This window comes from Balaenoptera borealis (assembly GCF_965194805.1).
Source record: "Balaenoptera borealis genome assembly, chromosome: 11".
Classification (NCBI taxonomy): domain Eukaryota; kingdom Metazoa; phylum Chordata; class Mammalia; order Artiodactyla; family Balaenopteridae; genus Balaenoptera; species Balaenoptera borealis.
Window position 1 is genome coordinate 65526680 of NC_138868.1, and position 25672 is coordinate 65552351.

Here is a 25672-nt window from a genome sequence, read left to right on the forward strand (position 1 = left end):
GTGGCTCACGGGCCCAGTTGCTCCTTGGCATGTGGGATCTTCCCAGACCAGGGCTCGAACCCGTGTCCCCTGCATTGGCAGGCAGATTCTCAACCACTGCGCCACCAGGGAAGCCCTATTTTAGATGTTTTAAGTGTTCTAAATTAATATGTTGACTTGCAAACTGCTGATAAGTTACTATATAATATTCTTAAGTCTCACTTTTAAAATCTTTGATCTCTTCTTTTTGATTAAAAACATTAAACAGATTCATTAGAAATCATGCCTGAACAATCGACTGATTTCCACTTTGGAAAAATAATCATATTCTTTTGCCTGATTTTGTAAGCACATTTTTCTTTGCCTTTACTGTCATATTCTTTATTATTGTTGTTGTCGTTAGCATTTCCTAATTATAATCTAATTCTTTGGGAGGCAGGTTGACCTGATAGAAAGACCATGAGCTTGGGAATTGAACAGACCTAGGTTTGACTGCAGTTCTGATACCCTTAGCTGTGTCACCGGTTGGGAAAATTCTTTACCATCATGATCCTCAAGTTTCTTTCTCTCTTCAGTGAAACAATAATACATACTTTGTGGGAAAATCGAGGTGTTTGTGGCAGCCTTTAGCACCTAGTAGGCATTCAGTAAATAGTAGCTGCCATTAATATTAGTAATAGCGAACAGCTGTATAGTGCTTACTATGTCCCAGAAATGGTTTTAAGATACACACGTACACACATACAACATACATATACATACATATGTGTTTAATCCTTAAAGTAGCTGTGTGAGATAGGTACTGTTAATATCTTGCTTTTACAATGTGAGGAAACTGAGATGCACACAGAGGTTAAACACCTGCCAGAATCACAGAGCTAGGAAAGAATGGAGCTAGGATATGAGCCAGGCAGTCTGACTGCAGAATTCTTCCTCTTAGCCATGACACTGTGTATCCTCTATATTATTATTATTTAATCATTTATTTCTTTGTCATTTAGGTTTTTTTGCACATCAATGAATTTAACCAGTTGATTATTTCGGAAGGGAACATACTTTGGGAAGGATCTAAAAATCACATTTATTGGCTCTTGGAATAATGATACTGGCCAATGACTCAAAACTAATTTCACCTTGGTATCGTCCCCAGAAAAGAAATGCTTATGATCAGGCACAGAGACACAGAAGGTCCATCCTGCACATTAGCTAAAATACATGTCTTTAAAAATTTTTATATCTCTTAGGTTAGGTGATGGATAAAATGAGGGTGTGTTTTTACTATGTTGTGTCTGTTAGAAATTTGAAACCCTATATGCTGTTTGCCCTTCAGTCACATTTGGATGTATTTTCTGTTGACTGTGAGACATTAAAATTTCAATTATGAGAGGAATTACGTTTAATACCTTCGCTTGTCAGTAAATGTTAGCGCATTCATTTTACATTTAGCTTCTTGTGATTTTATTCATCAGAAAAATCACAATGAACCTATTTTTCTATTTGACACAATCTAGTGGAAAAGATTCTAGAAGGGTTTGAAATAATGATGGTAATCTCTGGGGTTTCAGTTTTGGGGATTATCATCTTTTTAAAGAAAATATGAGACAGTGAATCTTGAGGAAGAGTATCAAAGTGACTTTTGAATCTGCCATTGAGTCTTTTGCCATGTCAGCCTTTTCTGTCTTCCCATTCCATGTAAGATAAGTCAAATGGAGTGAATCATCTTCTTTTATAAACTTCATTAAGTACTTGTTCCCTGTGTCCTCTGTTATACAGATTTGCCGTCATGAACCGAAAAGTCCTTGACGTTTTTGGTACTGGTGCATCTAAACACTTTCAGGACTTCATCCCTAAGTTGGATCCAAGATACACAATTGTAACACCAGAGTTGCCCATCGAGTTTTCTTGAAGATGACTGTAACTTATTAATGTGACTTAATGTTTCATTATTTTGTCCTAGAGAGTTAATTATGTTGAACACAAAGAAGGGGGCCCGAGCTTGAACGTCAGTGTTATTTCAATAAGAGACGCTCTTTTTTTTGTTTTTCTTACCAATCAGAAATACAGAAGCTTTTTAGGAAAGTGTTGCTTAATAATTAAGCTCCCTCTATAGCCAGAATCTCATTCTGGATCACTGTAATGGTTGACATTATGATATATTATTATCAATTAAATTATGTCCACAGCAATATTAAATAATCTATGTAGAAATATAGTAACAAATAAGAGTATACTTAAAATTACTTTAAAAGATGTTTTACTTCATTCCAATATAATTCTTGGTTAAAACTAAGAATATTTCTACATTTTAGGATACAAAGGATCACGGGTACATGGATTTGGTCTGTATTTTTTTTTTTTTTTTAACTTCTGAATTGGTAACTATAGTAGTGAAATGTTATGGGTATGGAGTAACTCTTCACAGACAATGCTGCTTTATTTAGTATAGAGCAAATTAATTGGAGAAAGTGGCCATTCTTACTTCAGGGATGCAAAGACGGGTCTCATACTGTTTGGATAAATGCCGTGGTATCCGTGCTCTTTTTCCACTGATACCTTCATCTCTCTCCATGATCAGATGGGTTCTTTGGCAGCCCAGTGAACCTATGTATTAGTGGCAGGTTAGGAGCAAATGGAAATTGACATATCTGATAAAGTTGAAACGTATGTTTTAATCTTTTACAGAATCATTACACTTGAATATTCAAAAACAAATGAAGTTACATTTAAACCTCCTGTAGGTTTATTATGTTTGTTTTCATTTATAAGGGCTGAATTCTTCATAGCTAAGTTTGTATGCTGTTGTCGATTTAGAAGGGATCAAATTCTATGGAACAAAAGTAGTTTGGGCAAGTTTGGCAGTTTGTTCCCTCAGCTGTTTCACCTATACGGATGTTTGACAACTAAAAACATTCTAAAAATCCAGTGGCGGTTTAAAAGTCCACTTCATAATTGGATGCAGGTTCTCTAGCCTCTTTTCAAAAAATCATTATCGTCACTTTTACTCATGTTAGAGCAAAGAAGTGACAAATGTAGTCACTGCTGATTATGAGTTAGTTCAGGACAGCTTTGATTGAAATATGATCACTCTTTAGAGTTTTTCAGGGACAAGTTATTCTTTTCTAAGTTAATGCAAGGCTTAAGTGGTTGTGATATGTTACATTACAATTAATGTAACATATAGGGATAATGGTATATTTTTTTAATATAATTTTGTTGCTGAAAAGTTTTAGGCTGCTGTAAATTAATTATGCAGTAGAACTTGTGTAGCAATAAGAATTATAACCCAGACTTTTTAAATGCTTAATCCTCCGTATTCAATTTCATCAAGCCTTGTATACTTCTGTTTACAGGTAATTCTAACCTTGGTTGTTATGGCAGATTGAAACCAAACAGAAAAAAAGAGTATCAGCGAGAGCCAGTTTAATTAGGCCAAACTTTTGCAGTGTGATTAGCTTTTTAGGATTGACTTGTCTGTTAGGCAATACTGTTAAAGGATCCTTTTGGCTTCAGACTTCCAAAATGATTAATAAATTCAGTTTTAAGTTTTTATTCACTGGAATCAAAATGGTGATTAGTACTTTGTTTACTTTTAAAAATGAAGTATTATAGCAGTGAAGACAGCATTGCTACTTGCATCTCATTTTCTCTATTCAGAAATTATGTTTATAATATTTTTCCTGTCAGTTAAACAGAAAACTTTTTAATCCATAAGTTATTATTTTCATTCAGATTAAAAGACTATGAAATTGAAAGACAAATTCTACTGAGGTATGATGAGATTGTTTAGTGAAATTTTACTGGTCAAAAGGTGCATTCCTATGATTTATTTTTTTTTAACACAAGCTATAGTCATCTTTTATTTTATAGAAAGTATGAAATGAAATAACCATCATGAAGCAGAGTCATACAATGAATGTATAGCTGGAATGAACAGTTAACTAGTTTGCAGTGGTGAATAGAAAAGGACAATTTGATTTCATCGGGACAGACTGCAAAGTATCGAGCAAACACAAAGAAACTGTGTGTGTATTCCTGAATTCAATCAAAATGAATGTGTTTCTACCTCTAACTAACCAGGTATGGATTGGCAACTTGGCATCATAAATAAAGTCAAATAGATGTGTCCATTCCAAAACATGTTGTTTAGTCTGTTTATACTCCGAAGAAATCCTGTCTATGGTAAGTTTCCTTCCACTAGACCTGATTATATTAAACACTTATTATGCCCTCTTAGTATTTCCTACATCTTTATATAGACTGAAAAACAGTGCATTGAGGTGCTTAATAGGATTATGGTTGTTTCCTGTATTAATTAACTATTTCCTGTATTAGTAAAATCCTACAGTTAGTACCAACCAAGTGAAGAAACAAGTTGCATGATAACAAATTGTCTCAATTCTGTTAGATTCTTACCCATTTTTCATCAGATAGTTTAGTCCATTTTATTACCCGTTTCTGAAATAAAACCTTTGATTCGGTTGTCTTTTTTTTTTTTTTAAATAAATTCTATGATTTCTTCTGTAACTTTTCTTGATCTGTAAACATTGTCATCTCTCAGTTGATGTCTAGTATATTTTTTGCTTTCATTTCTTCTTTAGTCAGTGGTTATTTAATTTAGAATTTTATCTTTTTACTCGTTGCTCTTAGAATTTACTTTCTTCTCGAACAAACATGTCTTTCATGACGAAACCCACATCGGTCATTTGTCACACAGTGTGTTCTTGTTGAGCTTGCGTATTCATCTTCTTGTAGATTTTGTCTAGGCTAACAATTGATTTAGTTGTTTGTTAGTGCTGACAAAATTGTTTCTGCTTATATGTTATCACATTCCTGAGTTTCTAAGTCCTCTGATAATGTCTAGTTAAGGAGAATCAGTTTTGTTTACCTTCAGGGAGCTTCGTCCACTTGCTATGGCACATCCTTCTCGCAGTGGGGGGGGTCAAGTGGCCTCTCAGCAGGGCCAGAGGGGCGTGCCCACTGGGAGCAGTGGCCTGGTGTTTTTGCTGCCTTTGAATCAGAAGTCACCAAGCCATTAGAGTCCTTGAATTCCCCCTGTGATTTACTTTTATAAGTAGAAAGTAATTTGTCAGAGCAACAGAATCTTCTTGCACGGATGCTTTTTTGCTCCACAAAGAGAAAAGTATTCATGTCTGAACTGTGATTTTGCTAACATATCTGACAAACTTTATCTCCCCTAATACCTTGACCTGTTGCTGCTTACCTCTTCAGTAATCATTTTCACATGATAGACGATTTAGGTAGCTGAAAATGAGTGACCAAGAAGAAGACCTAAGAAAAAAAATAAGAAATAACTGTTTTCTGTGGGGCTGGGCTGAGGCTAGCTTAATTGTGGATGTTCAGGAGACTGTTCTTACAGTCGCCGTAACCCTGTGCCTCCTCTTCATAGCCCTTTCCCGCTGGTGCTTTAGCTGGCTCTGCAATTCCTTCTTGTGGAATTGGCAAGGAAAGGAGTGTGGGCACTGAGGTGGCCGTGAGGTCAGCGCTGTGCCCCGGGGCCCGGGGGCTGTGTGGACTTCCCTCTAGCCAGGATATGGGGACTTCAGGGTTAAGGCTGTGTTTTCTGTTTCAAGCTGTAGCCTCAGGTGACTTTGTAAAACCTCCATAGTTAGTTAGGCAAAGGGTAACTACAAAGAAATGAGACTGACATTGATGTGTGATTTCTGGGTCTCACGTGTCCTAGGACTGCAGCAGGACAGTGCATAGCCTGAAGCTTACAGCTGTGGTGAATAAGAATATGTGCTGTTTTATATTGAGAGAAAAGTAAGTGACTTTTAATTGGAGGAAAGAATTAATATCTGGTAACTGATTTCTTGCTCTCTGATGTAGCCTCTCTCTCTCTCTCCCTTTTCATGCTTCTGTCCCAGCTGCCACCTTTCTCCTCTTTCCCAGCCTTGGAATCTTCATGTCTGACCTCAGGTTACCTCTCTGCACTCCTCGTCCCCGTGCCTCTTGCCTTTCTTCTGCTGGTTGGTGTTACGTTCCAACTATGCTCCTTGAATGTGGGTGCGCCATCGCTCCCTAGGGTGACAGCTGGTCAGGTGGGGCCTCTGGAAGGATCGTGAAAATGGAGTGGCCCTTTCTGTGGATGGTGACTTGTGATATGGCTCTGCATTTGTTAGGCAGGAAGGAATGGGGGATAACTGCAGAGGTGTGGAAAGAGATGGACCTCTGTAACATGGGACCTTTAAATCCAGGACAGTCAGTCTCATCTCAACAACCGCGTAACATCACCTGACTTTTGCTGTGGTTACACAGACGGAGCAAGAACTCATTTCCTGTTGCTTTCTCTATTTTCTTTCCACCTTTACCTCATCCAAATGTGTCCTAAGTGAAATAATACATTGGGCTTGAACCCTTGCCTCTGCAGACCCGAAAATCCCAGTAATCACACACACACACACAAACACACACACGCACGCGCGCACCATCTGGTCCACAGCAGAGGTCTCAGGCGAGGCGTAATTTGTACTTCTCCAGATCACAAGCCACTGCAGCTTGCCTGTTCGGTCTTGTGTTCAGTTTGAGGTACTCCCACCGCCCATCCTCCTCTGCCTCCACCCCTGCCAAAGCATTCTGACCCTGTCAGAAAACCCCAGACTGCAGGTAGTAGGATGTTCCCTGGTCTTAGCACACGGCATAGTGGTCTCAGCATCCCTCCAGGCTTCTACAGGTGGACCTGTGGACCTATATTGACTGCAGTCCCCCAGGCATGTTACTTTCCTCTGTCCTTTAATTTGGACCAGGCAGTTTCTGAGGGCTGTTTCCTCGGTACCTACTAAACTATTTTAGTTACCAAGTAACCCCTTAAATGAATTTTCTTTTTTGGGTGATTTTGGTCCCACAAGAGGACCCTGTGGCTGTGGAGAGGGATTGGTGCCCAAGGTCTAAAAAGGTTTAAAGCATGAAGTAATCCTGTTGTTGGTCATTATAGGATGGGGTGCCACAAGGGGTGTGTGGGAAGACTGTAAACACACATTTCATGTCTTACCTCTTCCCTCCTATTTGTTTCTTTACTGCCAGGAAAGCCTGGGCTTTCCTACCACATCTTTGCCATTTATTTCCTCAGTTTGAGTTCTCCAGGGAAAGAAAGTTGAAGGTGAGACTGGTAAGAGCCTAAAGGAATGTTGTGGAGTCTGTAAGGAAACGAGGTAGCTTCTCCTTCTCTCCTCTCCCCTCAGAAGGGAGCCAGAGGGATTCATTCAAAGTGGGAGTGTTTAGAGTCGTGTCCCAGTGACCTGTGTGACCGGTGTACCCTACCAGACTTGGCGTGGTGAAGAGGCAGTGTGTGAAGGGGGAGGAAAGAGTTTTTTCTCAGAATTAATAAAGTAGGTACCAGCTCTGCAGGGTTATTATGAATATAAATCTGACTGGAGGCCAGTGGTCCAACTAGCTGTTAACTAGCGAGGTACTTTGCTTCATCAAAGTATTCAGTGTTTGTTTGTGGCATGAATGAATGAATGGCCTTGTGATGCTTGAGAAAGGCAGCAGTTAAGTTGGAAATGTGTTAAATGTATTAAGAGAGGTTTTATATGAATAAAAATTTTAACTTCCTCCTTTTGAAATTTAATTTGTAATATAGTAGAATCTGCAAAACCACAGGAAGAAATTCAGTTGCATCTAAATCTGAGTCTGCAGTTTGGGGAAGCCTGTCATTCTCAGGAAAAGCAGTAAGGTTCTCCTAAGACCTAAGAGGGCAGAATAAATAAATCTATAAGACTAGAGGTATACTTGAATCATCTGGGCTTTTTTTTTTTTTTTTTTCCCCCTGCATTAGAACTCTTGTTTCACTAGAACTTGGATTAAAGTTCAAAAATGGGATTGCAGTTATTGTTAATTGCTCATCTACTGATTGTTTAATCTTTCTTCCTTGCTGAGAACACTTACGTTGTTTAAGGCGGCAATATGCCCAGCCCCAGGGGATGGATCACGATTTTTCTAGGCCTTTCATGTTACTCTTTCTTGTCCAGATATTTTTCCAACCTTTCCTCTGAAGATGGTCTTATGACCCAGTTTGGGCCAATAAGATGTAGTGGAAAATCTGGGAAACTCTCAGGAAATTTTTTTCTTCCCTGATTAAAGGAAAGCTCTTTTCAACTCCTTTTGTTTTCTTGTTCATAACACTAGTTAATGGCATCTGGATCTGTGGCAACGGTCTTGCAAACATGAGGTAAAAAGTAAAAAGATGAAAACCCACCATGTTAAAGATGTCACCGCTGAAAAATGGAAAGAACCTGCCTCCCAGATGACATTTGAGCCACCAAATCAATGCCAGTAACCACATACCTCTGAGCATTTTGAGCAAACAAACCTCCATCTCTTAAGGCCGTACTAGTCAAGGATTCTGTTACTTTTCAGTTGAAAACATTTCTAATTGACACATTCCAATCCTATATAGATCAGGCCTCAGATTCATTTCCCAGGGTATACCTCCCACCCTTGATTTAGAATGTTCTCTCTTCCTCCCCTACTCCACTTCTGCATGTGTTCTGAAATATTCAGTCACCTCCTCTTTGAAAGTTCTGCTGATCTTTTATCCCTGTCTTTCTGAAGCAGTTTGCTAACACTGCACATAAAGCACATTCCATTTTCGATTAGCTGTGTACTCACCTGTTGCTCCTTTATATTCTGGCATATATTTGAAGGGCAAAACCCACGGCTTATCCCCATCTCAGTGCCTAAATCAGGCCTTTATATGGGGGTTATGGGGAGGAGTTAGAGTGGGAGGTGGCGGTCCCAGCAACTGCCTGTTGAATATATGCTAACTCTGTGGAGTCTGCAGACTAAAAAGCTACCCTCAGTCCTCCCGTAAACGTCTGGAAAATATTATCCTTACAAATGATTTTGTAAGTACTCCAGGAAATTGTCTTCTATTACCATTCCAGCAGCTATTGGAGCCAGTTTGGCTTCAGGTCTTAGAGAAATGATTTGTCATCTGTTTCATTTGTCTGCTTTTTCCTGACAGAGCTGGAATTCTGGATTGTTCCGCACTTAGAAACGCCAAATCCAAACCAGAGAGTTAGACAGGGCAGGACTCAAGGCTCTTCCTTCCCACTAATTTTACAGGGTAAAAATTCACAGGCAGTTTCCTAGAATTACACTTTGTGCCTGGCTTTTCAATAGCATATTAATTATGATTATTTTTTCCCTATAAGAGAGAGGATATTTGAGAGGGGAAAACTTGGAATCACTCTTATCAGTACAGGCAGGGCCCTAACAGATAGCTTCTCTGATACTCATTTTTTTGGGGGGAAAATAAGGAAACTAAAATGTATGAGGTGCCTCTGATATATACCAGATTGTTTACATCTCATTCAAACCTCACAACCTAATAATAGATATTATTAGTTCTGTTTTACCAGTGAAAGAACTGGTAATTTGCCCAAAGTGGCAGTACTGGAATTTGAGCTCAGATCTTCCAGAGTTGAAAGTTTAAGTTTTGTTTTGTTTTTCTCAGAACATAACAGTACCTCCCAAGAAGTGGTATCTTCACTCCCCTCTGTTAAAAGTAATCATATAACATTGTAATAAAAACCTTGCCTCCAAAAATGGTTTTGACATTTACTTTCAGAACAGAAACTGGAAATATTATCTCACTCAAAAAAACTAAAAGACCTGATAATGTATATAAAACAGCAGTTTTCAGACACTGGACATCAAGCAGTGCAGGGCAGTGATCCCTGAGAGAAGGAAAACAAATGAATTGAGTCCTGTGATGGCACTAGCTGATGCTTGGAGAGAGATTCCAGATTGCAGCTCAGGGAGAGAGCACCACAGCAGAGCCCAGAGGTCTCCCTGAGCTGAGGAAACAGACCTGGGAGTCCAAAGAGGCCAAAGTGGTTGAAGCTCATAGGGTAGAGTACAAGAGAGGAGAGAGCTGCACAGAAACAAGGCATAAAGATATAGAGAGGGTCCCCTTGAGACTTAAGCTGAGTACTTCTGTTTGTGTGGGACGAAGCTACTGAGGCTGGAGAAAGAACCACCTGAAAGGAGCGGAGGGAATAATCACTGAAGTTCACACAAAGCGGTTAATAGTTTGTGTTCTTGCTCGCCGGAGTGGAAAACTTTGTAATTCTCAAAGGCACTAGATAGGAAAGTCAGAAAAGTATTACTTCAGTGGGAGAGCAAAATTAATCCTGGACTAAAAACTCCAAAGTTTCTGGTTTCTAAAACAGTTTCTGTGTAACTGTCTCCTAGAACAAAGTACAAGAATATAGGGATACAAATATTTTGCATATGCAACAAGGTAAAACTCAAAATGTTTGGCATCCAATAAAAAAGAATTGTCAGGCATGCAAAAAGCCAAAACTTATAAAACCCATAAGTGAAGGAGAAAAAAGAGATCCAGAAATGACACAAATTATAGAAATATTACTTGTACAAAAGGACATTGTAACTGTACTCCATGTATCAAGAAGGTAGTGGTCCCGAAGTAGAGGCAAGATTGAGCGTGTTAATTAGAGCTATAGAAGATATAAAAAGGACCAGAAAATATAAGAGATAAAAATATGCAATGTCTGAGATTAAAAAAACAAAACCCCACACTAGGTGAGATTAACAGTAGATTAGACAGCAAAAGAAAAGATTTGAAAACTTGAAAACATAGCAGGAGAAACTATCTCAAATTATTTAGAGTGAAATATGACTGGAAAAAAAGTGGACAGAGCTTTAGTGAGCTATGAATCAACTTCAAGCAGTCTGATGTACGTACAATTGGAGTCCTCAAGGGAGAAGAGATGGGTGTGAGGGTGGAAGGGGAAAAGAAAAAAATATTTTCTTTTGTATTTTCATATTCAGGTCATTTGGAGACGGGCCAACAGTTCTTCAAATTTGATGAAAATTACAAACCCACAGGTCCAAGAAGTTCAATGAACTCCAAGGACAAGAAACATGAAAAGGATCACACCAAGGCACATCTTAATCAAATTGCTTTAAGCCAGTGGTTTAAAAAAAAAAAATCTTAGCACATCCAGATGGGGGAAAAGGACATGTCATATACAAAGGAGCTCAGATAAAAATGACAGGAAACTTCTCATTGAAAACCATGGGAGCCAGAAGACAGTGGAGCAACATCTTTCATATAGTAAAAGGAACAAGATAGAATAAAACCTGTCAACCTAGAATTCTATATGCAGTGAAAATATCTTTTCAAACAACAAAGGCAAAATAAAAAGACTTTTTCAAACATCCAAAAGCCAAATAAATACATCACCAGTAGACCTGTATTACAAGAAATGTTTTTAAAAGTCTTTCAAACAGATATAATACTGTGTGAAAATATGGTAAAAATGTGGCTAAATACTAAAGCTCTCTTTTTTTGTTATTAAATCTATTTAAAAGATAATTGCTGAAGACAGTAATAGTACCCATTTATTGTGGAGTTTATAACACATTTCAAAATAAAACATACAACAATTACACAAAGTTTAGGAAAGGGAAAGTGGAAGTATAGTATGGTAACATTCTCATGCTATACATGAAGTGGTATAATATTACTTGAAGGAAAACTGTGATAAGTTAAAGATGTATAATATAAGCCCTAAGGTAATTCTCCTCACCCCCCAAAAGTGTTCTAGCTAATAATGCAACAACAAAACACAATGGAATCATTAGTAAGTATTCAGTTTATCCAAAAGGAGGAAGAAAAAGGAGGGACAAGGGAACAAGAAGAAGACAAATAGCAAGATAATAGATGGAAGCTCAACCATATCAATAATCACATTGATTGTAAATGGTGCAAACACCCAATAAAAAGGCAGAGATTGTCACATTGAATAAAAGAAGGCAAGGCCCAACTGTATGCTATTTTCTCAAAACCGACTTAAGGTATAAAGACACTAGGCTTAAAGTATAGAGAAAGATATAATAACAATAAGTTAAAGAAAGCAGGTGTACTATAGTAGTAGTAAATAAAGTAGATTTTGCTTGACAGCTTGAGAATATTACCAAGATTAAGGATTAAGATGGTTGTCTATAATGATAAAGAGGTCAGTTCAACAAGAGGAAATTACAATCCTAAATATATGCATAACAACTTCTAAATATGTGAGGAAAAGGCTGATAGAACTACACTGAGAAATAACCAACTCAAATACAGTTGGATATTTCAACACCTTCAATAATTGTTAAAACATGTAGACAGAAAATCAGTATTTAGAAGACTTGAAAAACACTATCAACCATCTTGACTTAATTGACCTTGATAGAGCACTCCACCCAACAACAGCACTACACACATTGTTTTCATGTGCATTCAGAGCATTTCCAATGGAGACCATATTCTGGGATGTAAAGCAAGTCATAATATATAAAGGGTTCAAACCATACAGAAGTATGTTCTCTGGCAAAAGAAGAAGAAAATTAGAAATCAATAACAGATATCTGGAAAATCCCCAAATATCTGGAAACTAAACAACATGCTTCTAATTAAAAAAAGTAATAATAAATTAGAAATATATTGGCCTGAATGAAAATGAAAACACAATACATTAAAATTTATTAGATACAGATTAGACAATCAATCCTAGAGGAAAATTTATAACAATAGTTGCCTATATTAAAATAGAAGCAAATTCTCAAATCAATGATTTTACCTTCCACCTTAAGAAACCAGAAAAAAGCAAATTAAACCCAAAGTAAGCAGGAAAGAGGAAGTAATAAGGATAATGTCAGAAATCAATGAAATAAAAATTTTAAAACGAGAAAATAAAACCAAAAGCTGGTTCTTTGAGAAAGATCAATAAAATTGGTAAACATCTAGCCAAACAGAATGGAAAAAAAAAAAAAAGCAACACAGGACTATCAGGAATAAGAGAGAGATATCGCTGTAGATACTTCAGAAATGAAAAGTGTAATCACTGACTATTATAAACAACTTTATTCCAATAACTTTGACAATTTAGATGAAATGGACAAATTCTTCAAAAGATACAAATTAACAAAGCTCATGGAAGAAGAACTAGATATTCTGAATAGCACTGTATTTATTAAAGAAATGGAATTTTTAGTTAAAAGCCTTCCCACAAACAAAACTCTAGGACCGGCTGGGTTCACTGGTGAGATCCACCAAACATCTAAAGAAGACATAACACCAATTCTGTACACACTTTCAGAAAGTTAAAGAGGAGGGGAAACTTCCCATCTAATTGAATGAGGTCAGTATTTTCCTGATACCAAAACCAGGCAAAGAAATTATGAGAAAAGAAAACTAAAGTCCAACATGCCTCCTGAACATAGAGACAAAAAATTTTAAAGAAAATATTAGCAAAGTGAACATAATACATAAAAAAGGATGACACATCATGACCAAGTGGGGTTTATCCCAGGAATTCAAGGTTGGTTTAACAACGGAATATCAATCAATGTAATGCATCATGTTAACTCACTAAAAAAGAAAAAAAATATGATCACCTCAATTGAACCAGGAAAAGCATTTGACAATAGCTAACCATCCATTTTTCATTACTCTCAGCAAACTGGGAATAGGAGGGAATTTCTCCAAACTAGGAGTAGAAGGGAATTTTCTAATAAAGAACATCTATAACACAGCTAGCATCATACTTGTGAATGACTCAACATTTCCCCTCTAATATTAACAAGGCATGAATGTCTGCTCTTACCACTTCTATTCAGCATTGTACAGGAGCTTCTAGCCATTGCAACAAGATATGAAAAAGAAAGAAAACCATCTAAATTGGAAAACAATGAAGTAATACTGTCTTTTATGGCAGATAGCATGCTTATCTGTGTAGAAAATCCAATGAAGTCTCAAAAAAAAAAAGCATTAGAATTTTGCAAGCCAATTCTAAAATGTATATTAAAATGCAAAAGATACAAAATGGCCAAAACTACTTTGAAACAGGACAAAATTAGGGGGCTTACACTATCTAATTTTAAAACATTATAAAGCTACCATAAGCAAGATATTCTAGTATTATTATGAAGATAGGCCATTAGATCAATCAAACATAATACAGAGTTCAGAAATCAGTCTAGACACATTTGGTTAACTGATTTTTGGCGAAGATGCCATGGGAATTCAGTAGAGAAAGGATAATCTTTTCAACAAATGTGCTGGAACAATTGATTAGTCATATGCAAAAAACAAACAAAAAACCCCATAAAACCCCAAAAATATCTTTGACCCTTATTACAAAAATTAAGTCAGACCATACACAGTTGATCCTTGAACAATGCAGGGGTTAGGTGTGCTGACCCTCTATGCTGTTGAAAATCTGTGTGTAATTTTATAGTCAGCCCTCCATAGTCATGGTTCTGCATTTACAGAGTCAACCAGCCACCGATCATGTAGTACTATAGAATGTATTTACTGAAAAAAATCCATGTATAAGTGGACCTGTGCAGTTCAAACCAGTGTTGTTCAAGGGTCAACTATATAAAATTTTAAGCCAAAATGTATCATAGACCTAAATATGAAACCTAAAACTATAAAACTTCTAGAAGAAAAAGTAGAAAATCTTTGTGACCTTAGGTTAGGCAATTATTTCTTAGACAAGACACCAAAGGTACAGTCCATAAAAGACAAATTTGATAAATTGGAGTTCATCAAAATATGAAACTGGGACTTCTCTGGTGGTCCAGTGGTTAAGGATCTGCCTTCCAATGCAGGGGACACGGGTTTGATCCCTGGTTGGGTTAAGATCCCACATGCCGCAGGGCAACAAAGCCTGCGCACTCTGAAGCCTGCACACCGCAACGAAGAACCCATGAGCTGCAATGAAAGATCCTGCATGCCTCAACTAAGACCCAAAGCAGCCAAATAAAATAAATATTTTTAAAAATATGATACTTTGGCCTTTCAAAAGACACGTTTAAGAGAACGAAAAGGTAACCCACATACTGGTAGAAAATATTTGCAAAATACATATCCGATAAAGGGCTTTATCTACAATATATAAAGAACTCTTGAAACTCAATAGGGAGATTGATTTCTGGCATGAGAGTATTAGCACCTTTGCTGACCTGCCTTCCAGTGAAATATGAAAATGATTTTTAAAAGCTCAACCATTTAAAACCTCTGGAAATCATCCTAAGGAAAAACAGCAAATTAAGAAATATTTCTTAAAGAAAAGCTATGAAACGTCAACAAAAAAGGTGAGTTTTACTTGGAGTAAAGAAGGTGAATCTTTCAGTAAGGAAGTCTACGGTATTTGAACCAAGACTGCTCCTACCCTCTCCCCTCCCAGCCCAGCAAGGTTGGAGACTCCACTCTGGACTGCTGAAGACAGGAACACAGAGCTCCCTCTCTCCCCAGCTCCCAGCCAGAAGACTTTCTTCCAGGAGTATCAGGACTTCATCAGTTCTCATCCTGCCCCTGCTACCTGTTGCTGAGGCTAAATCCCAGGCAAATGCAGTTTAGAGGTGGGAGGTCTCTTTTATCCAGCCCCCACTCATGGAAGGAGGGTTCTACCTTGGGTGCAGCATACTGAGAACACTGGTTCCCTGATTGCCTTTTCCCCATGCTATGAAGGGCAAGCCAAGAGGACCTCAGGTTACTGCTACTCCCCACCCCCACTGAGCACTTACTTCCTAAAGTGCAAGTGTTGTTCCAAGAGAAGCTTGCCATTGCCTCCACTCCAACGCCAGAGTCAGGGAAAGATGGAAGGGAGATCTATCAGTACCACTGTCATCCCAGGGTCACGGGGCGTACTCAAAGCTACACCTCCCTGAGAAACGACATCAGAGGCTTAATACTGTGGGGGAGAAATAGATTTCACTAAAATAATTCAGCCAGTCGCTAAGCAAATAAGAACAACAAGCCCTGGAGAAGGGGAGGGGTCAGTGACCCAGAGTGGCTATGGTATATTATCTAAAATGTCCAGTTTGGAATCAAAATTAATTAGGCGGAAAAAAAACGAAAACAAAAAAAACCCACAGGTAAGTATGACCCATATACTGGAAGGACAAAAGCAAAAACAGGCAACAGAAACTGTGATAGTGATCAGATGTCAGATTTAGGAGGAAAATACTTCAAAGTAGCCATGATAAATATTTTCACAGTAAAGGAAAGCTTGCTTAAAAGAAATAAAAGGGACTTCCCTGGTGGCACAGTGGTTAAGAATCCACCTGCCAATGCAGGGGACACGGGTTCGATCCCCGGTCTGGAAAGATCCCACATGCCACAGAGCAGCTAAGCCTGTACACCACAACTACTGAGCCTGCGCGCCTAGAGCCCTTGAGCCACAACAAGAGAAACCACCGCAATGAGAAGCCCGTGCACCGCAACTAGAGAAAGCCCGCGCGCAGCAGCGAAGACCCAACGCAGTCAAAAAAAATTTTTTAAAAAGGAAGGTATGATGACAATGTTGCATCAAATAGAGAATATCATGAAGAGATAGACTTTTTACAAAGAACCAAATGGGAATTGTAGAGTTGAAAAGAACAATAACCTATATATTAAAAATTCACTGGAGAAACTCAGCAATAGGGAGAAGAAAGAATTACTGAACTTCAAGGTAGATCAATAGAGATTATGCAAGCCAAAGAACAGGAAGAAAGAATTATCTATTCCACCATTACTGGAAGCAGAACATGTATTATTTATGGAAACATTTATTGTGTGCCTACTGTCTATACACAATACTGAGTGCTAAGGGATTTTTCTCAATCTTGAAAGGGTAATTCTTATAGTTACTGGGGACTGTAGGCCTACAGTCATCTCAGTGGTCCTAAATGTAGGCTTTCCTTGGGGCCATATGAGATTTCTTAAAGCCATGTGCCTGAACCCAAAGGAGTGGTTGTGTAAGATATAGGAAAATACGGGGTAACATTCGTTAAAACTTGCTAAGCCTTCTCTGGGTGCCATGTGTCCTCCTGGGAACTTCACATAGATAAATCTAATAAACACTAAGGTCACGTCTCCAAGTGATCTGAGACCCACAGATGTACCACCAGCCTTGGTATTCTATGAAGCTGTTACTCGGATTATAACCCTAGCTGTATAAGTTCTGGGAGCTGAATTTAACATTTATAGTGAGAGAAACTGCTGCTACTTTTTGGTGTAAGTACTCAGCAGGTCATTTTGGAGTAAAAATTTGTTCTAAGAAGCACCACTGGAGAAGACCATCTAAGTGGTGTAAATGTAAGGTATTGGACACATGTTGTCCTGGAAGATGTTCTAGGACTTCTGTGGCTTTGTGAAAGCCAGAGTCACCTTCTTCAAGGCTTTGCTTAAATGTCGTGTTCTCCATGAGGCCTACCCCACCTTCGCATCTCAGACCCATATAACCACCTCTACTTTTTAAAAAAAATCCTTAACACTAACACCATTCAGCATGCTAAATTATTTACTTATTTATTAAATCTGTTGCTTCACGATCTCCCCCTGTCAGAGAGTAAGCCCCACAACGATGGAAATCTTTGTTTCATCCACTGATGTATCTCTAGTGCATAAGAGTTTCTGAAACATAGCAGGAGAGAAATCAATTGAAAAAACATTGGCAATCCTAATCTGCCAATTTATTCCTCCTCCCCTTACCCCTGTGATAACCATAAGATTGTTTTCTATATCTGTGACTCTATTTCTGTTTTGTAAATAAGTTCATTTGTACCATTTTTTTAGATTCCACATGTGAGTGATAGCATATGATATTTGTCTTTCTCTGTCTGACTTACTTCACTCAGTATGACAATTTCTCGGTCCATCCATGTTGCTGCAGATGGCATTATTTCATTCTTTTTTATGGCTGAGTAATATTCCATTGTATATATGTACCACATCTTCTTTATCCATTCAAAAAATAAAATAAAAATTAAAAAAAAAGAAAAAACATAGGTAATATGACCATATTTATTCCCCATACTGGTGAAATAATCCGTATCAATTGCAGATGGATTTAAATTTTCTGGGGACTATTTTAGGGATATATTATTATTACTATTATCATAAAGGTTTCCCTCAGATTTTTTTTTTCAGTATTGTTTTGAATGCTTTTATAGTGATTAAACAATCTTTTCAATATGACAGCTGGAATAAGAATAGTGGGAAGTTAGAACTGCCAAAAATAAGAAATTAAATTCCCCCATGTCTAAAATAGGATTGCAGAGTCATTTATCCTGGACAATTGTACAAGCCCAGGAGGGCCCAGAACCAGAACCTGGCATGCATGGGCTTCTTTACGCTACTGGCTGCCTTCTAGTTGGAGAACCGTGTAGGTGGTTCCCCACGACCTGGTGCTGCCAGAGCCGCTGGCGGGCACATGTGAGAGTCTGATCCTCCAGAAGTCAGAGCTTCGTGCCTTCACACCACCACTGAAGTCCACATTTTTTTCATCATCCCCAAAGAGGAAGAGCAATAGTACCCCTCTTTTCCCTGTAATGCTACCAGAGGGCTGTCTCTTTATTTCTCCTACGTCTGCTTTTCCTAGCTTTTTGATATCTTACCTCCCTAAACTGCGACCAAACAGGAAGGGCCTGAAGCCTCTTCTCATTAAGCTTCAAGCAGATTGACCACATGGGAAAGTGGCCAGACGTGACTCCAGGCCAAATCGTGTCTATTGCGTGCAGTCCTCACCCGAGGAGAAGGTAGAAGACTCCCCTTAAGGGCTTTGTGACCTTCCTGCAGATACTGGCTGGCCCTGCCCTTGCTAGCTGTGTGACCTGAGCCCAGTGCAGAGCCCACAGAGAGTTGTGAGGGTTAAAGAAGGTAACTGGAGGAAGCCCTGGGAAAGATGCTTCTTTCACATGAAACACTTAATAAGCATTAGCAATTGCTTTCCATAGGCTGGTTCAGCAAACATTTAATGAATCTGTGGAGATTTCTATCTTGACAATCAATATTGAATACAATTTTATTTTATTTATTTATTTTACTTATTTTTCTTTTCTTTTCTTTTGGCCGCACTACACGGCATGTGGGATCTGTCCGACCAGGAATGGAACAAGTGCCCCCTGCATCGGAAGCACAGAGTTTTAACCACTGGACTGCCAGGGAAGTCCCAATAGTCAATACAATTTTAACCTCTAATGGCAGGAGAATTTCCTAGGAAACCTAGTCTGACTTTTCATGGGACTGGGGAGGTGGGTCATTGCAATGTAATGTAATGTAATGTAAAGTCATGTTGATTTTGTGGAGTTTTTGCATCATAGCTACTTGTTCCGTTTACTGATCACATCCAAAAGCAGACTCATCTCCTTCCCCCTCAAACCTGCCCTTTCTCCTCTGTCGCAGCCTTGAGGGGCCTTACTCTTCTCCCTGTCACCTAGGCTCAATCTCTAAGTTCTCCCTCTTCCTGACCCACTGATCATCAAGTCCTGGAGATTCAAATTCTGCAATACCTTGCGTCTGTCTCCTTCTCTCCATCCCTCCTACCCCTCCCTCGTCGTGCTCCAGAACCTAAGCTCCAAGAGGGAAGGGCTTTTTTGTATGCACAGCGCCTGGCACATCCAGGCCTGTCAATGTCTATTGGCTGTTGAATGAATTGTCTTGTCACTGGTGCTGCAACCATTTTCCCTAATCAGCCTCCCTGCATACTTGTCTCTTCAATAGATCTTTAAAAAATCAACCTAGTTATTTCCTTGCTTCAAACCCTTCACTGGTTTGTTTTAGCCCCCAGGAGAAAAGTTCAAACCCAGCACCTAGCTTACAAGGCACACCTTGACTCATCCCCATGTTGTCCTTTAAGTTTTATCTTTTCCTGCATTGCCCCCTCTCACAAAATTCTACAGTTGCTGTTTCCTGGACCTACTGTGTGTTTTCACTGGTCTTTGCCTTTGCCTGGCCAGTCCCTCTGCTTGGAATGTCCTTCCCTTTGTCACCTGCTGAATTCTTATCCATATTTCACAGCCTCAATAATGCCTCAATTTTAAGCTCAATTTTGATGTTCAACAAGTTGTCACCTCATCTCTACTCCCACAGCTGAATATTTTTGTCACCCTCTGTCTTGTATTTTGGTTAATTGTAAATATCTGAGCATCTAAGTCCCTTGAAGGAAAGGACCACAGCTTGGTAATTTTTAACCCCTGTGTCTAGCTCAGTGCATGGCAGAAAGTGTGCGCGCGTATGGTGGAGATTCTTGTTATTTTGATGTAGATGTTACCCCTTTTGTAATTAAAACAGTTGTGACGACGGAAGGACCCATCTCCCCAAAGCCCAGAGGGGACAGAGTACAGGATGGCAGAAAAGATGTGGGGTGTGGATAAGGTGTTGCCATTATTACAGTCACTGTAGTGGTGACCTTGGTGACCCCCGTCTCAGAGTCTGGTTCCCGGGTTCTCTGGTCGCTGGTCACATCGGTCACGCCAGATCTTGCCACCAGGTGGCACCCGTGCTCCACGAGTGATGGTCTCAGTGCTGAGCAAGGGCTCCGGCTCCCCTCGGTGACCCGCAGCCGGCCTCGGGAAGCCCGCGGGCGGGATCCATGGGCCACAAACCCAGACCCCGGGTCTCCGAGCCACTAGTCGACATCCGTTCCCACGGGGCCTCCGCGAGTCTCCACCCGAGTTGGGCTCCACACTCCTCTCCGCAAAAGCCTTTCTTTGTGCTTACTTTGGGTGAGGTCCCTCTCCCAGCAGCCTGTCTGGCTGTCAGGAGGGCTGGCAGGAAGCCCTAGGCGAGGTCGAGTCTCAGCCCGGTGGACCCGATGAACTGTCCGCTCCCTGCCACGGAGTCGGCCCTTCGGTGGTAAAGACGGAGAGGCCCAGGCTTGGGAAAATGTGTCGTCCAGCAGCCTCCCACTGTCCTGCCCCCCTGCCCCCAATCCCACCCTCAGAAACGCCACACATCTGCCTGGCGCCGGTATCTGTGAGCAACCACTGACTGGATTTTCCCCCGAGTAACAGGTGACTTGCAAGCAGTGGGTGTCATAGTACGTTGGGGGGAGAGTTGGGGGAAGTCCCATGCACAGAGGACTCCCTGATGTGCTCAGGCAGGTGGCCTGGGCGCCTCTGGGGCCAGCAAGGCCACGTGTGTCCAGTGGCTTCCGCAGCGTGTCTCAGGGTCATCTCCCCGCAGGGGCTCCACCCGTCCTGGGCTCTATGGGCACCCAGGTCTTGCGCCTCAACTGTCAGCGGGGACCACGCTCCAGGCACACGCTGTCTGGACTGTGCACTCCCAGTCAGAGGCTGCTGGGTGCTATTAGCTCTCATTTCTTACCCTAAGCGCACATGAGCTCATGGAAATAGCGGGGTTCAGTTTGCCTGTTTGATCTTCAAGCACAAAGAGGCGACGGTTAGAAGCCTCACATCCATGTATTTATTAGACGTATTGTTATCAACCTCATCGGTGCAAGTTTCTAGAAGAGAGGATGCCTTTGAGGTGTTTATGTGGCCGGTAGGACACAGGATGTAGGTGCTTCAGCCCTCCCTCCCCCCTCCTCCAGCTCTGGGGGGAATGTGTCTCACAGAGGGAGACGAGCCAGGAAGGCTTCTGCCCTTGGTTTCGGGTGTGGAGGTAGCAAGGCCCTGGAGAGAAGTGGGGTACAGGGAGCCGTTTGGTGCCTGGATCACAGCTAGGAAGTTACTCCTCCCCCAAGAGCTTAAGATACCTTCTCCCCCACTAAAGAGAACTCACAGGTCAGAGAGAATCTGAGAGAGGACCCCAAGGCTTAGAGCATGAAAATAGCCGCGTCAGCTCACAGCTTCTGGCCCTTGAGGCAGGCAGGCCTTCCCGACGGAGAGAAGCTCCGGGACTTTCTAAGAACAAGCAGCCGGCTCCCCGGGTGAGCCCTGAGCGCAAGCACGAGCCCCGCCCACCAGATCCCACCCAGGGCCCCGGTGCCCAGGCCAGCGGGGCAGCCTGGGGAGAGGAGAGCCGGAGCAGAACCTGGGGCTTCCTGAGACGTGGGAAGAGGCGGAGCCCCCGAGTTTTGTCTTGCACCAGGAGCGCGGGGGCTCTCAGCAGCCCAGGGGAGAGCTGGGAGCCGACATCAGCGCCCACTGTTCATTGGAGATGTTTGAGCCCGTGAACTCTCCGCCAAAACGCATGCTGGGAAACCACAGAAGTGCTAGACTCGTGGTTTCTTTCCAAACTCCAAGCAGAGCAAAGCAGTTTTTAGAACTTCACACAAATCATCCCTCCCCACGTGCCCTCTCATAAGGCTCATCTTCCAGGTTTCCTAAGTTCCAGAGCCCAGCAAGCTGTCTGGTTCCTAATCCTGGTGAGCCTTGCAGGAGGATCATTGTCTCCTGCCAGGCTGAGGGTTGCAGCCTGAAAGGGCCTGGCAAGGGGGCATCTCTTCTGCACCCATAAAAGGAGCACCAGCCTCTCTGCCTAAACTGCCTTCCAGAGGTGGTGTGAGAGGGGTGAGACAAGCTTGAGAAAAGGCACCTTGCGAAGCACAGAGAATTGATGCTCCTCACACACGTGGTTATATCAAGTTAGATTCTTGGTCCAACACCCTCCGTCGTTTGTTGAATTAATTGCTTGGTGTTTATTTGAATTCACACGTCAACTTGGGCCTCTTCAAACTACAGTTCTTTTGCAGAAGTCCAGAGTTGTCCGGAAGAATGTTGCAAGTTCCCAGGGAGTGAGGGCTGCTCACCTTCTCACGGATACTTCTGTCTCCATGACACTGATCCAGAAAAGCAACTCCGCCCCTTCTTCAGGCTCTTAAAATCCACGTGGAGAAAAGGAACCCTTGTGCACCATTGGTAGGATTGTAAGTTGGTGCCGCCACTATGGAAAACAGTATGGAGGTTCCTCAAAAAATTAAAAATAGGGGGCTTCCCTGGTGGCGCAGTGGTTGAGAATCCGCCTGCCAATGCAGGGGACACGGGTTCAAGCCCTGGTCTGGGAAGATCCCACATGCCGTGGAGCAACTAAGCCCGTGTGCCACAACTACTGAGCCTGCGCGTCTGGAGCCTGTGCTCTGCAACGGGAGAGGCCGCGACAGTGAGAGGCTCGCACACCGCAATGAAGAGTGGCCCCCGCTCGCCGCAACTGGAGAAAGCCCTCGCACAGAAACGATGACCCAGCACAGCCATAAATAAATAAATAAATAAATAAATAAATAAATAAATTTATTTATTAAAAAAAAAATTAAAAATAGAATTACCATATGATCCAGCAATCCCACCTCTGGGTATTTACCTTAAGAAAAAAACCCACAAATTCAAAAAGACATATGCACCCCTATTTTCATAGCAGCATTATTTACAACAGCCTAGACATGGAAATAACCTGTGTCCATCTATAGATGAATGGATAAAAAAGATATGAACACACACACACACACACACACACACACACACACACACACACACACACACTGGAATATTACTCAGCCATAAAAAAGAATGAAATCTTGCCATTTGCAACAACACGGATGGACCTGGATGGTAGAAGGGTATTACGCTAAGTGAAATAAGTCAGACAGAGAAAGACAAATACCATATGATTCCACTTATAAGTGGAATCTAAAAAACAAAACAAAATGAAAACAGACTCACAGATATGGAGAACAAACGAGTGGTTGCCAGAGGGGAGGGGGTTTGGGGGGTGAAATAGGAGAAGTGGACTAAGAGGTACAAACCTCCAGTTATAAAATAATTCACAGGGATGTAAAATACAGCATAAGGAATTTGGTCAATAATATTGTAATAACTCTGTATGGAGACAGATGGTTACCAGACTTATGGTGATCATTTCATAATGTATGCAAATGTCAAATCACTATGTAGTACACCTGACACTAACATAATATTGTAGGTCAAGTATATTTCAATTTTTAAAAATCTCGTTTAAAGTGTTCATGAATGTGATAGAATTTGCTGAAGTTTCGGGAGGAGACGGACGGGTTTACACCACAGCAATGAACGCTTTCAAGTTCTGCATTGGACATCCCTGTTCTTAACAATTTCCTGTCAGGAAATGATCTCTGGGGTCAGGGTCTGGGCTCCGCCCTGTTCTGGGGGAACTTTACTGTCTACTCTTTTAAAAATTTTTTTTAATTAAAATTTTTTTCAGCTTTATTGAGGTATAGTTGCCAAATAAAATTGTAAGATATTTCAAGTGTACAACAGGATGATTTAATATACGTCTACACTGTGAAAGGATTCCCCCCCGTCGAGTTAATTAACACATATATCACCTCACATATTCACCTCCTTTAGGTTCCACTTTCCTAGCAAATTTCACTTATACAATACAGTGTTACCAGTTTTAGTCACCATGTTATACATTAGATACTCGCACCTTATTCATCTTATAACTGAGAGATTTTTTACCAACCTCTGCTGACTGCTTCCATGCCCACCCTGGGCTTACTCTTAATTCTCTCCCCTGCTTCCCTCCTTCCAGCCTCTTTCCCTCTGTGTCATCCCCCTCCCTCTCCAGAGCAGAGCAAAGCTCTTTTTCTCAGAGGCCACTTTTCCCAGTGGCTTTGTGGCTGAGTTGCTGTCAGTCTCACCCTCTACCCTGAGGTGCTTGTCAAAGTATTTTCTCAAAACAAAAGTAGTCCCCTCCCAAAGAGGAACTCTGGGGCCAGCTGTCGAGAGGACGCTTTCACCTCCTGACATTCACCACAACAGAATCCAAAAGATGTTTCGACAGCTTTGACGTTGGGAGCAGATTTGAGTAACCTACCCATTTTGTTAAAAATGAAATGATAAAGAAAACTCTTGAATGACATGGAGGGAAGGGGATAAAATTCTCCCAGAAATCCAAGTGGCCCTTTCCAGTAGCTGAGACTAAAAGGGAAGCAAGTGTGCACCTTCTCAACCTAACACCTGACCCCGATCCGCGTAGGACCTAGGGGTGTGGAGAGGCCTGCTGGGCCTACAAGCAAAGGTTCCTGGAGGGAATGGAGGTTGGGGCTCACCTGGATGTCTGGGGGCGATGGGGAAGCTGGAGCCGGGGAGGCTGGAGTGAGGGACCCCCCCTGGGGCCAGCATCTTGGCAGGGTGGAGTGCCAAGCCTCACTCCTCCCACTGTGATGCACACTCGGGCAAGCACAGAGTGACTCCCAGTGCCCCGGCAGAGGCCGAGGTGGAGGGACCCTCTTCTGCATCCCCGCAGCTGGCTGGTTGGCCCACCGTGTCACTGTCACTGACACTTTGTGCACTTGCCTCTCTTCCCCACTGCGCTGCACCTCCCTGCCGGCAGGCACCGGCTCCAGGTTATTGCTATGCACCTGGTACCCAGAAGGTACACATTACATATGGAAAGAAGGAAGGAAGAAATGATTGGATTCCTGGCTGGGGATCCTGGGTCTGATTTCTAGTTTCTACACTGACTTATTCTGAGGCCTCTGGCAAACCTAAAAACCTCTCTAAAACTTCACTTTGCTCAGAACAGGATGGTCTTGAAGGGAAGACCTAAGGATCTAACAAACTAGACGAGAAAGCACTTGGAAAGTCAAAAGGACGTGGGGCTTCCCTGGTGGCGCAGTGGTTGAGAGTCTGCCTGCCAATGCAGGGGACACGGGTTCGAGCCCTGGTCTGGGAAGATCCCACATGCCGCGGAGCAACTGGGCCCGTGAGCCACAACTACTGAGCCTGCGCGTCTGGAGCCTGTGCTCCGCAACAACAGAGGCCGCGACAGTGAGAGGCCCGCACACCGCGATGAAGAGTGGCGCCCGCTCGCCGCAACTAGAGAAAGCCCTCGCGCAGAAACAAAGACCCAACACAGCCATAAATAAATAAATAAATAAAAATTAAAAAAGATAAAATAAAAAGGACAAGGAACAGTGGTTATGGGATCAGAAGCTCACAGGCCCTG

The 25672-nt window shown here is 41.4% G+C and overlaps 1 protein-coding gene across 6 annotated transcripts in view; it reads left to right on the forward strand.

Annotated features, from left to right (window-relative positions):
* TMEM135 (transmembrane protein 135) overlaps window positions 1–10989 on the forward strand; it is a 251435-nt gene extending 240446 nt beyond the window's left edge. For all 6 annotated transcript variants that reach the window (XM_082340493.1, XM_082340495.1, XM_082340494.1 and 3 more), the window contains one exon: window positions 1753–10989. In XM_082340493.1, coding sequence (XP_082196619.1) covers window positions 1753–1885 — 133 coding nt within the window. In that variant the 3' untranslated portion in view covers window positions 1886–10989. The remainder of the gene's footprint in view (window positions 1–1752) is intronic.
* The last annotated feature ends 14683 nt before the right edge of the window (window positions 10990–25672 follow it).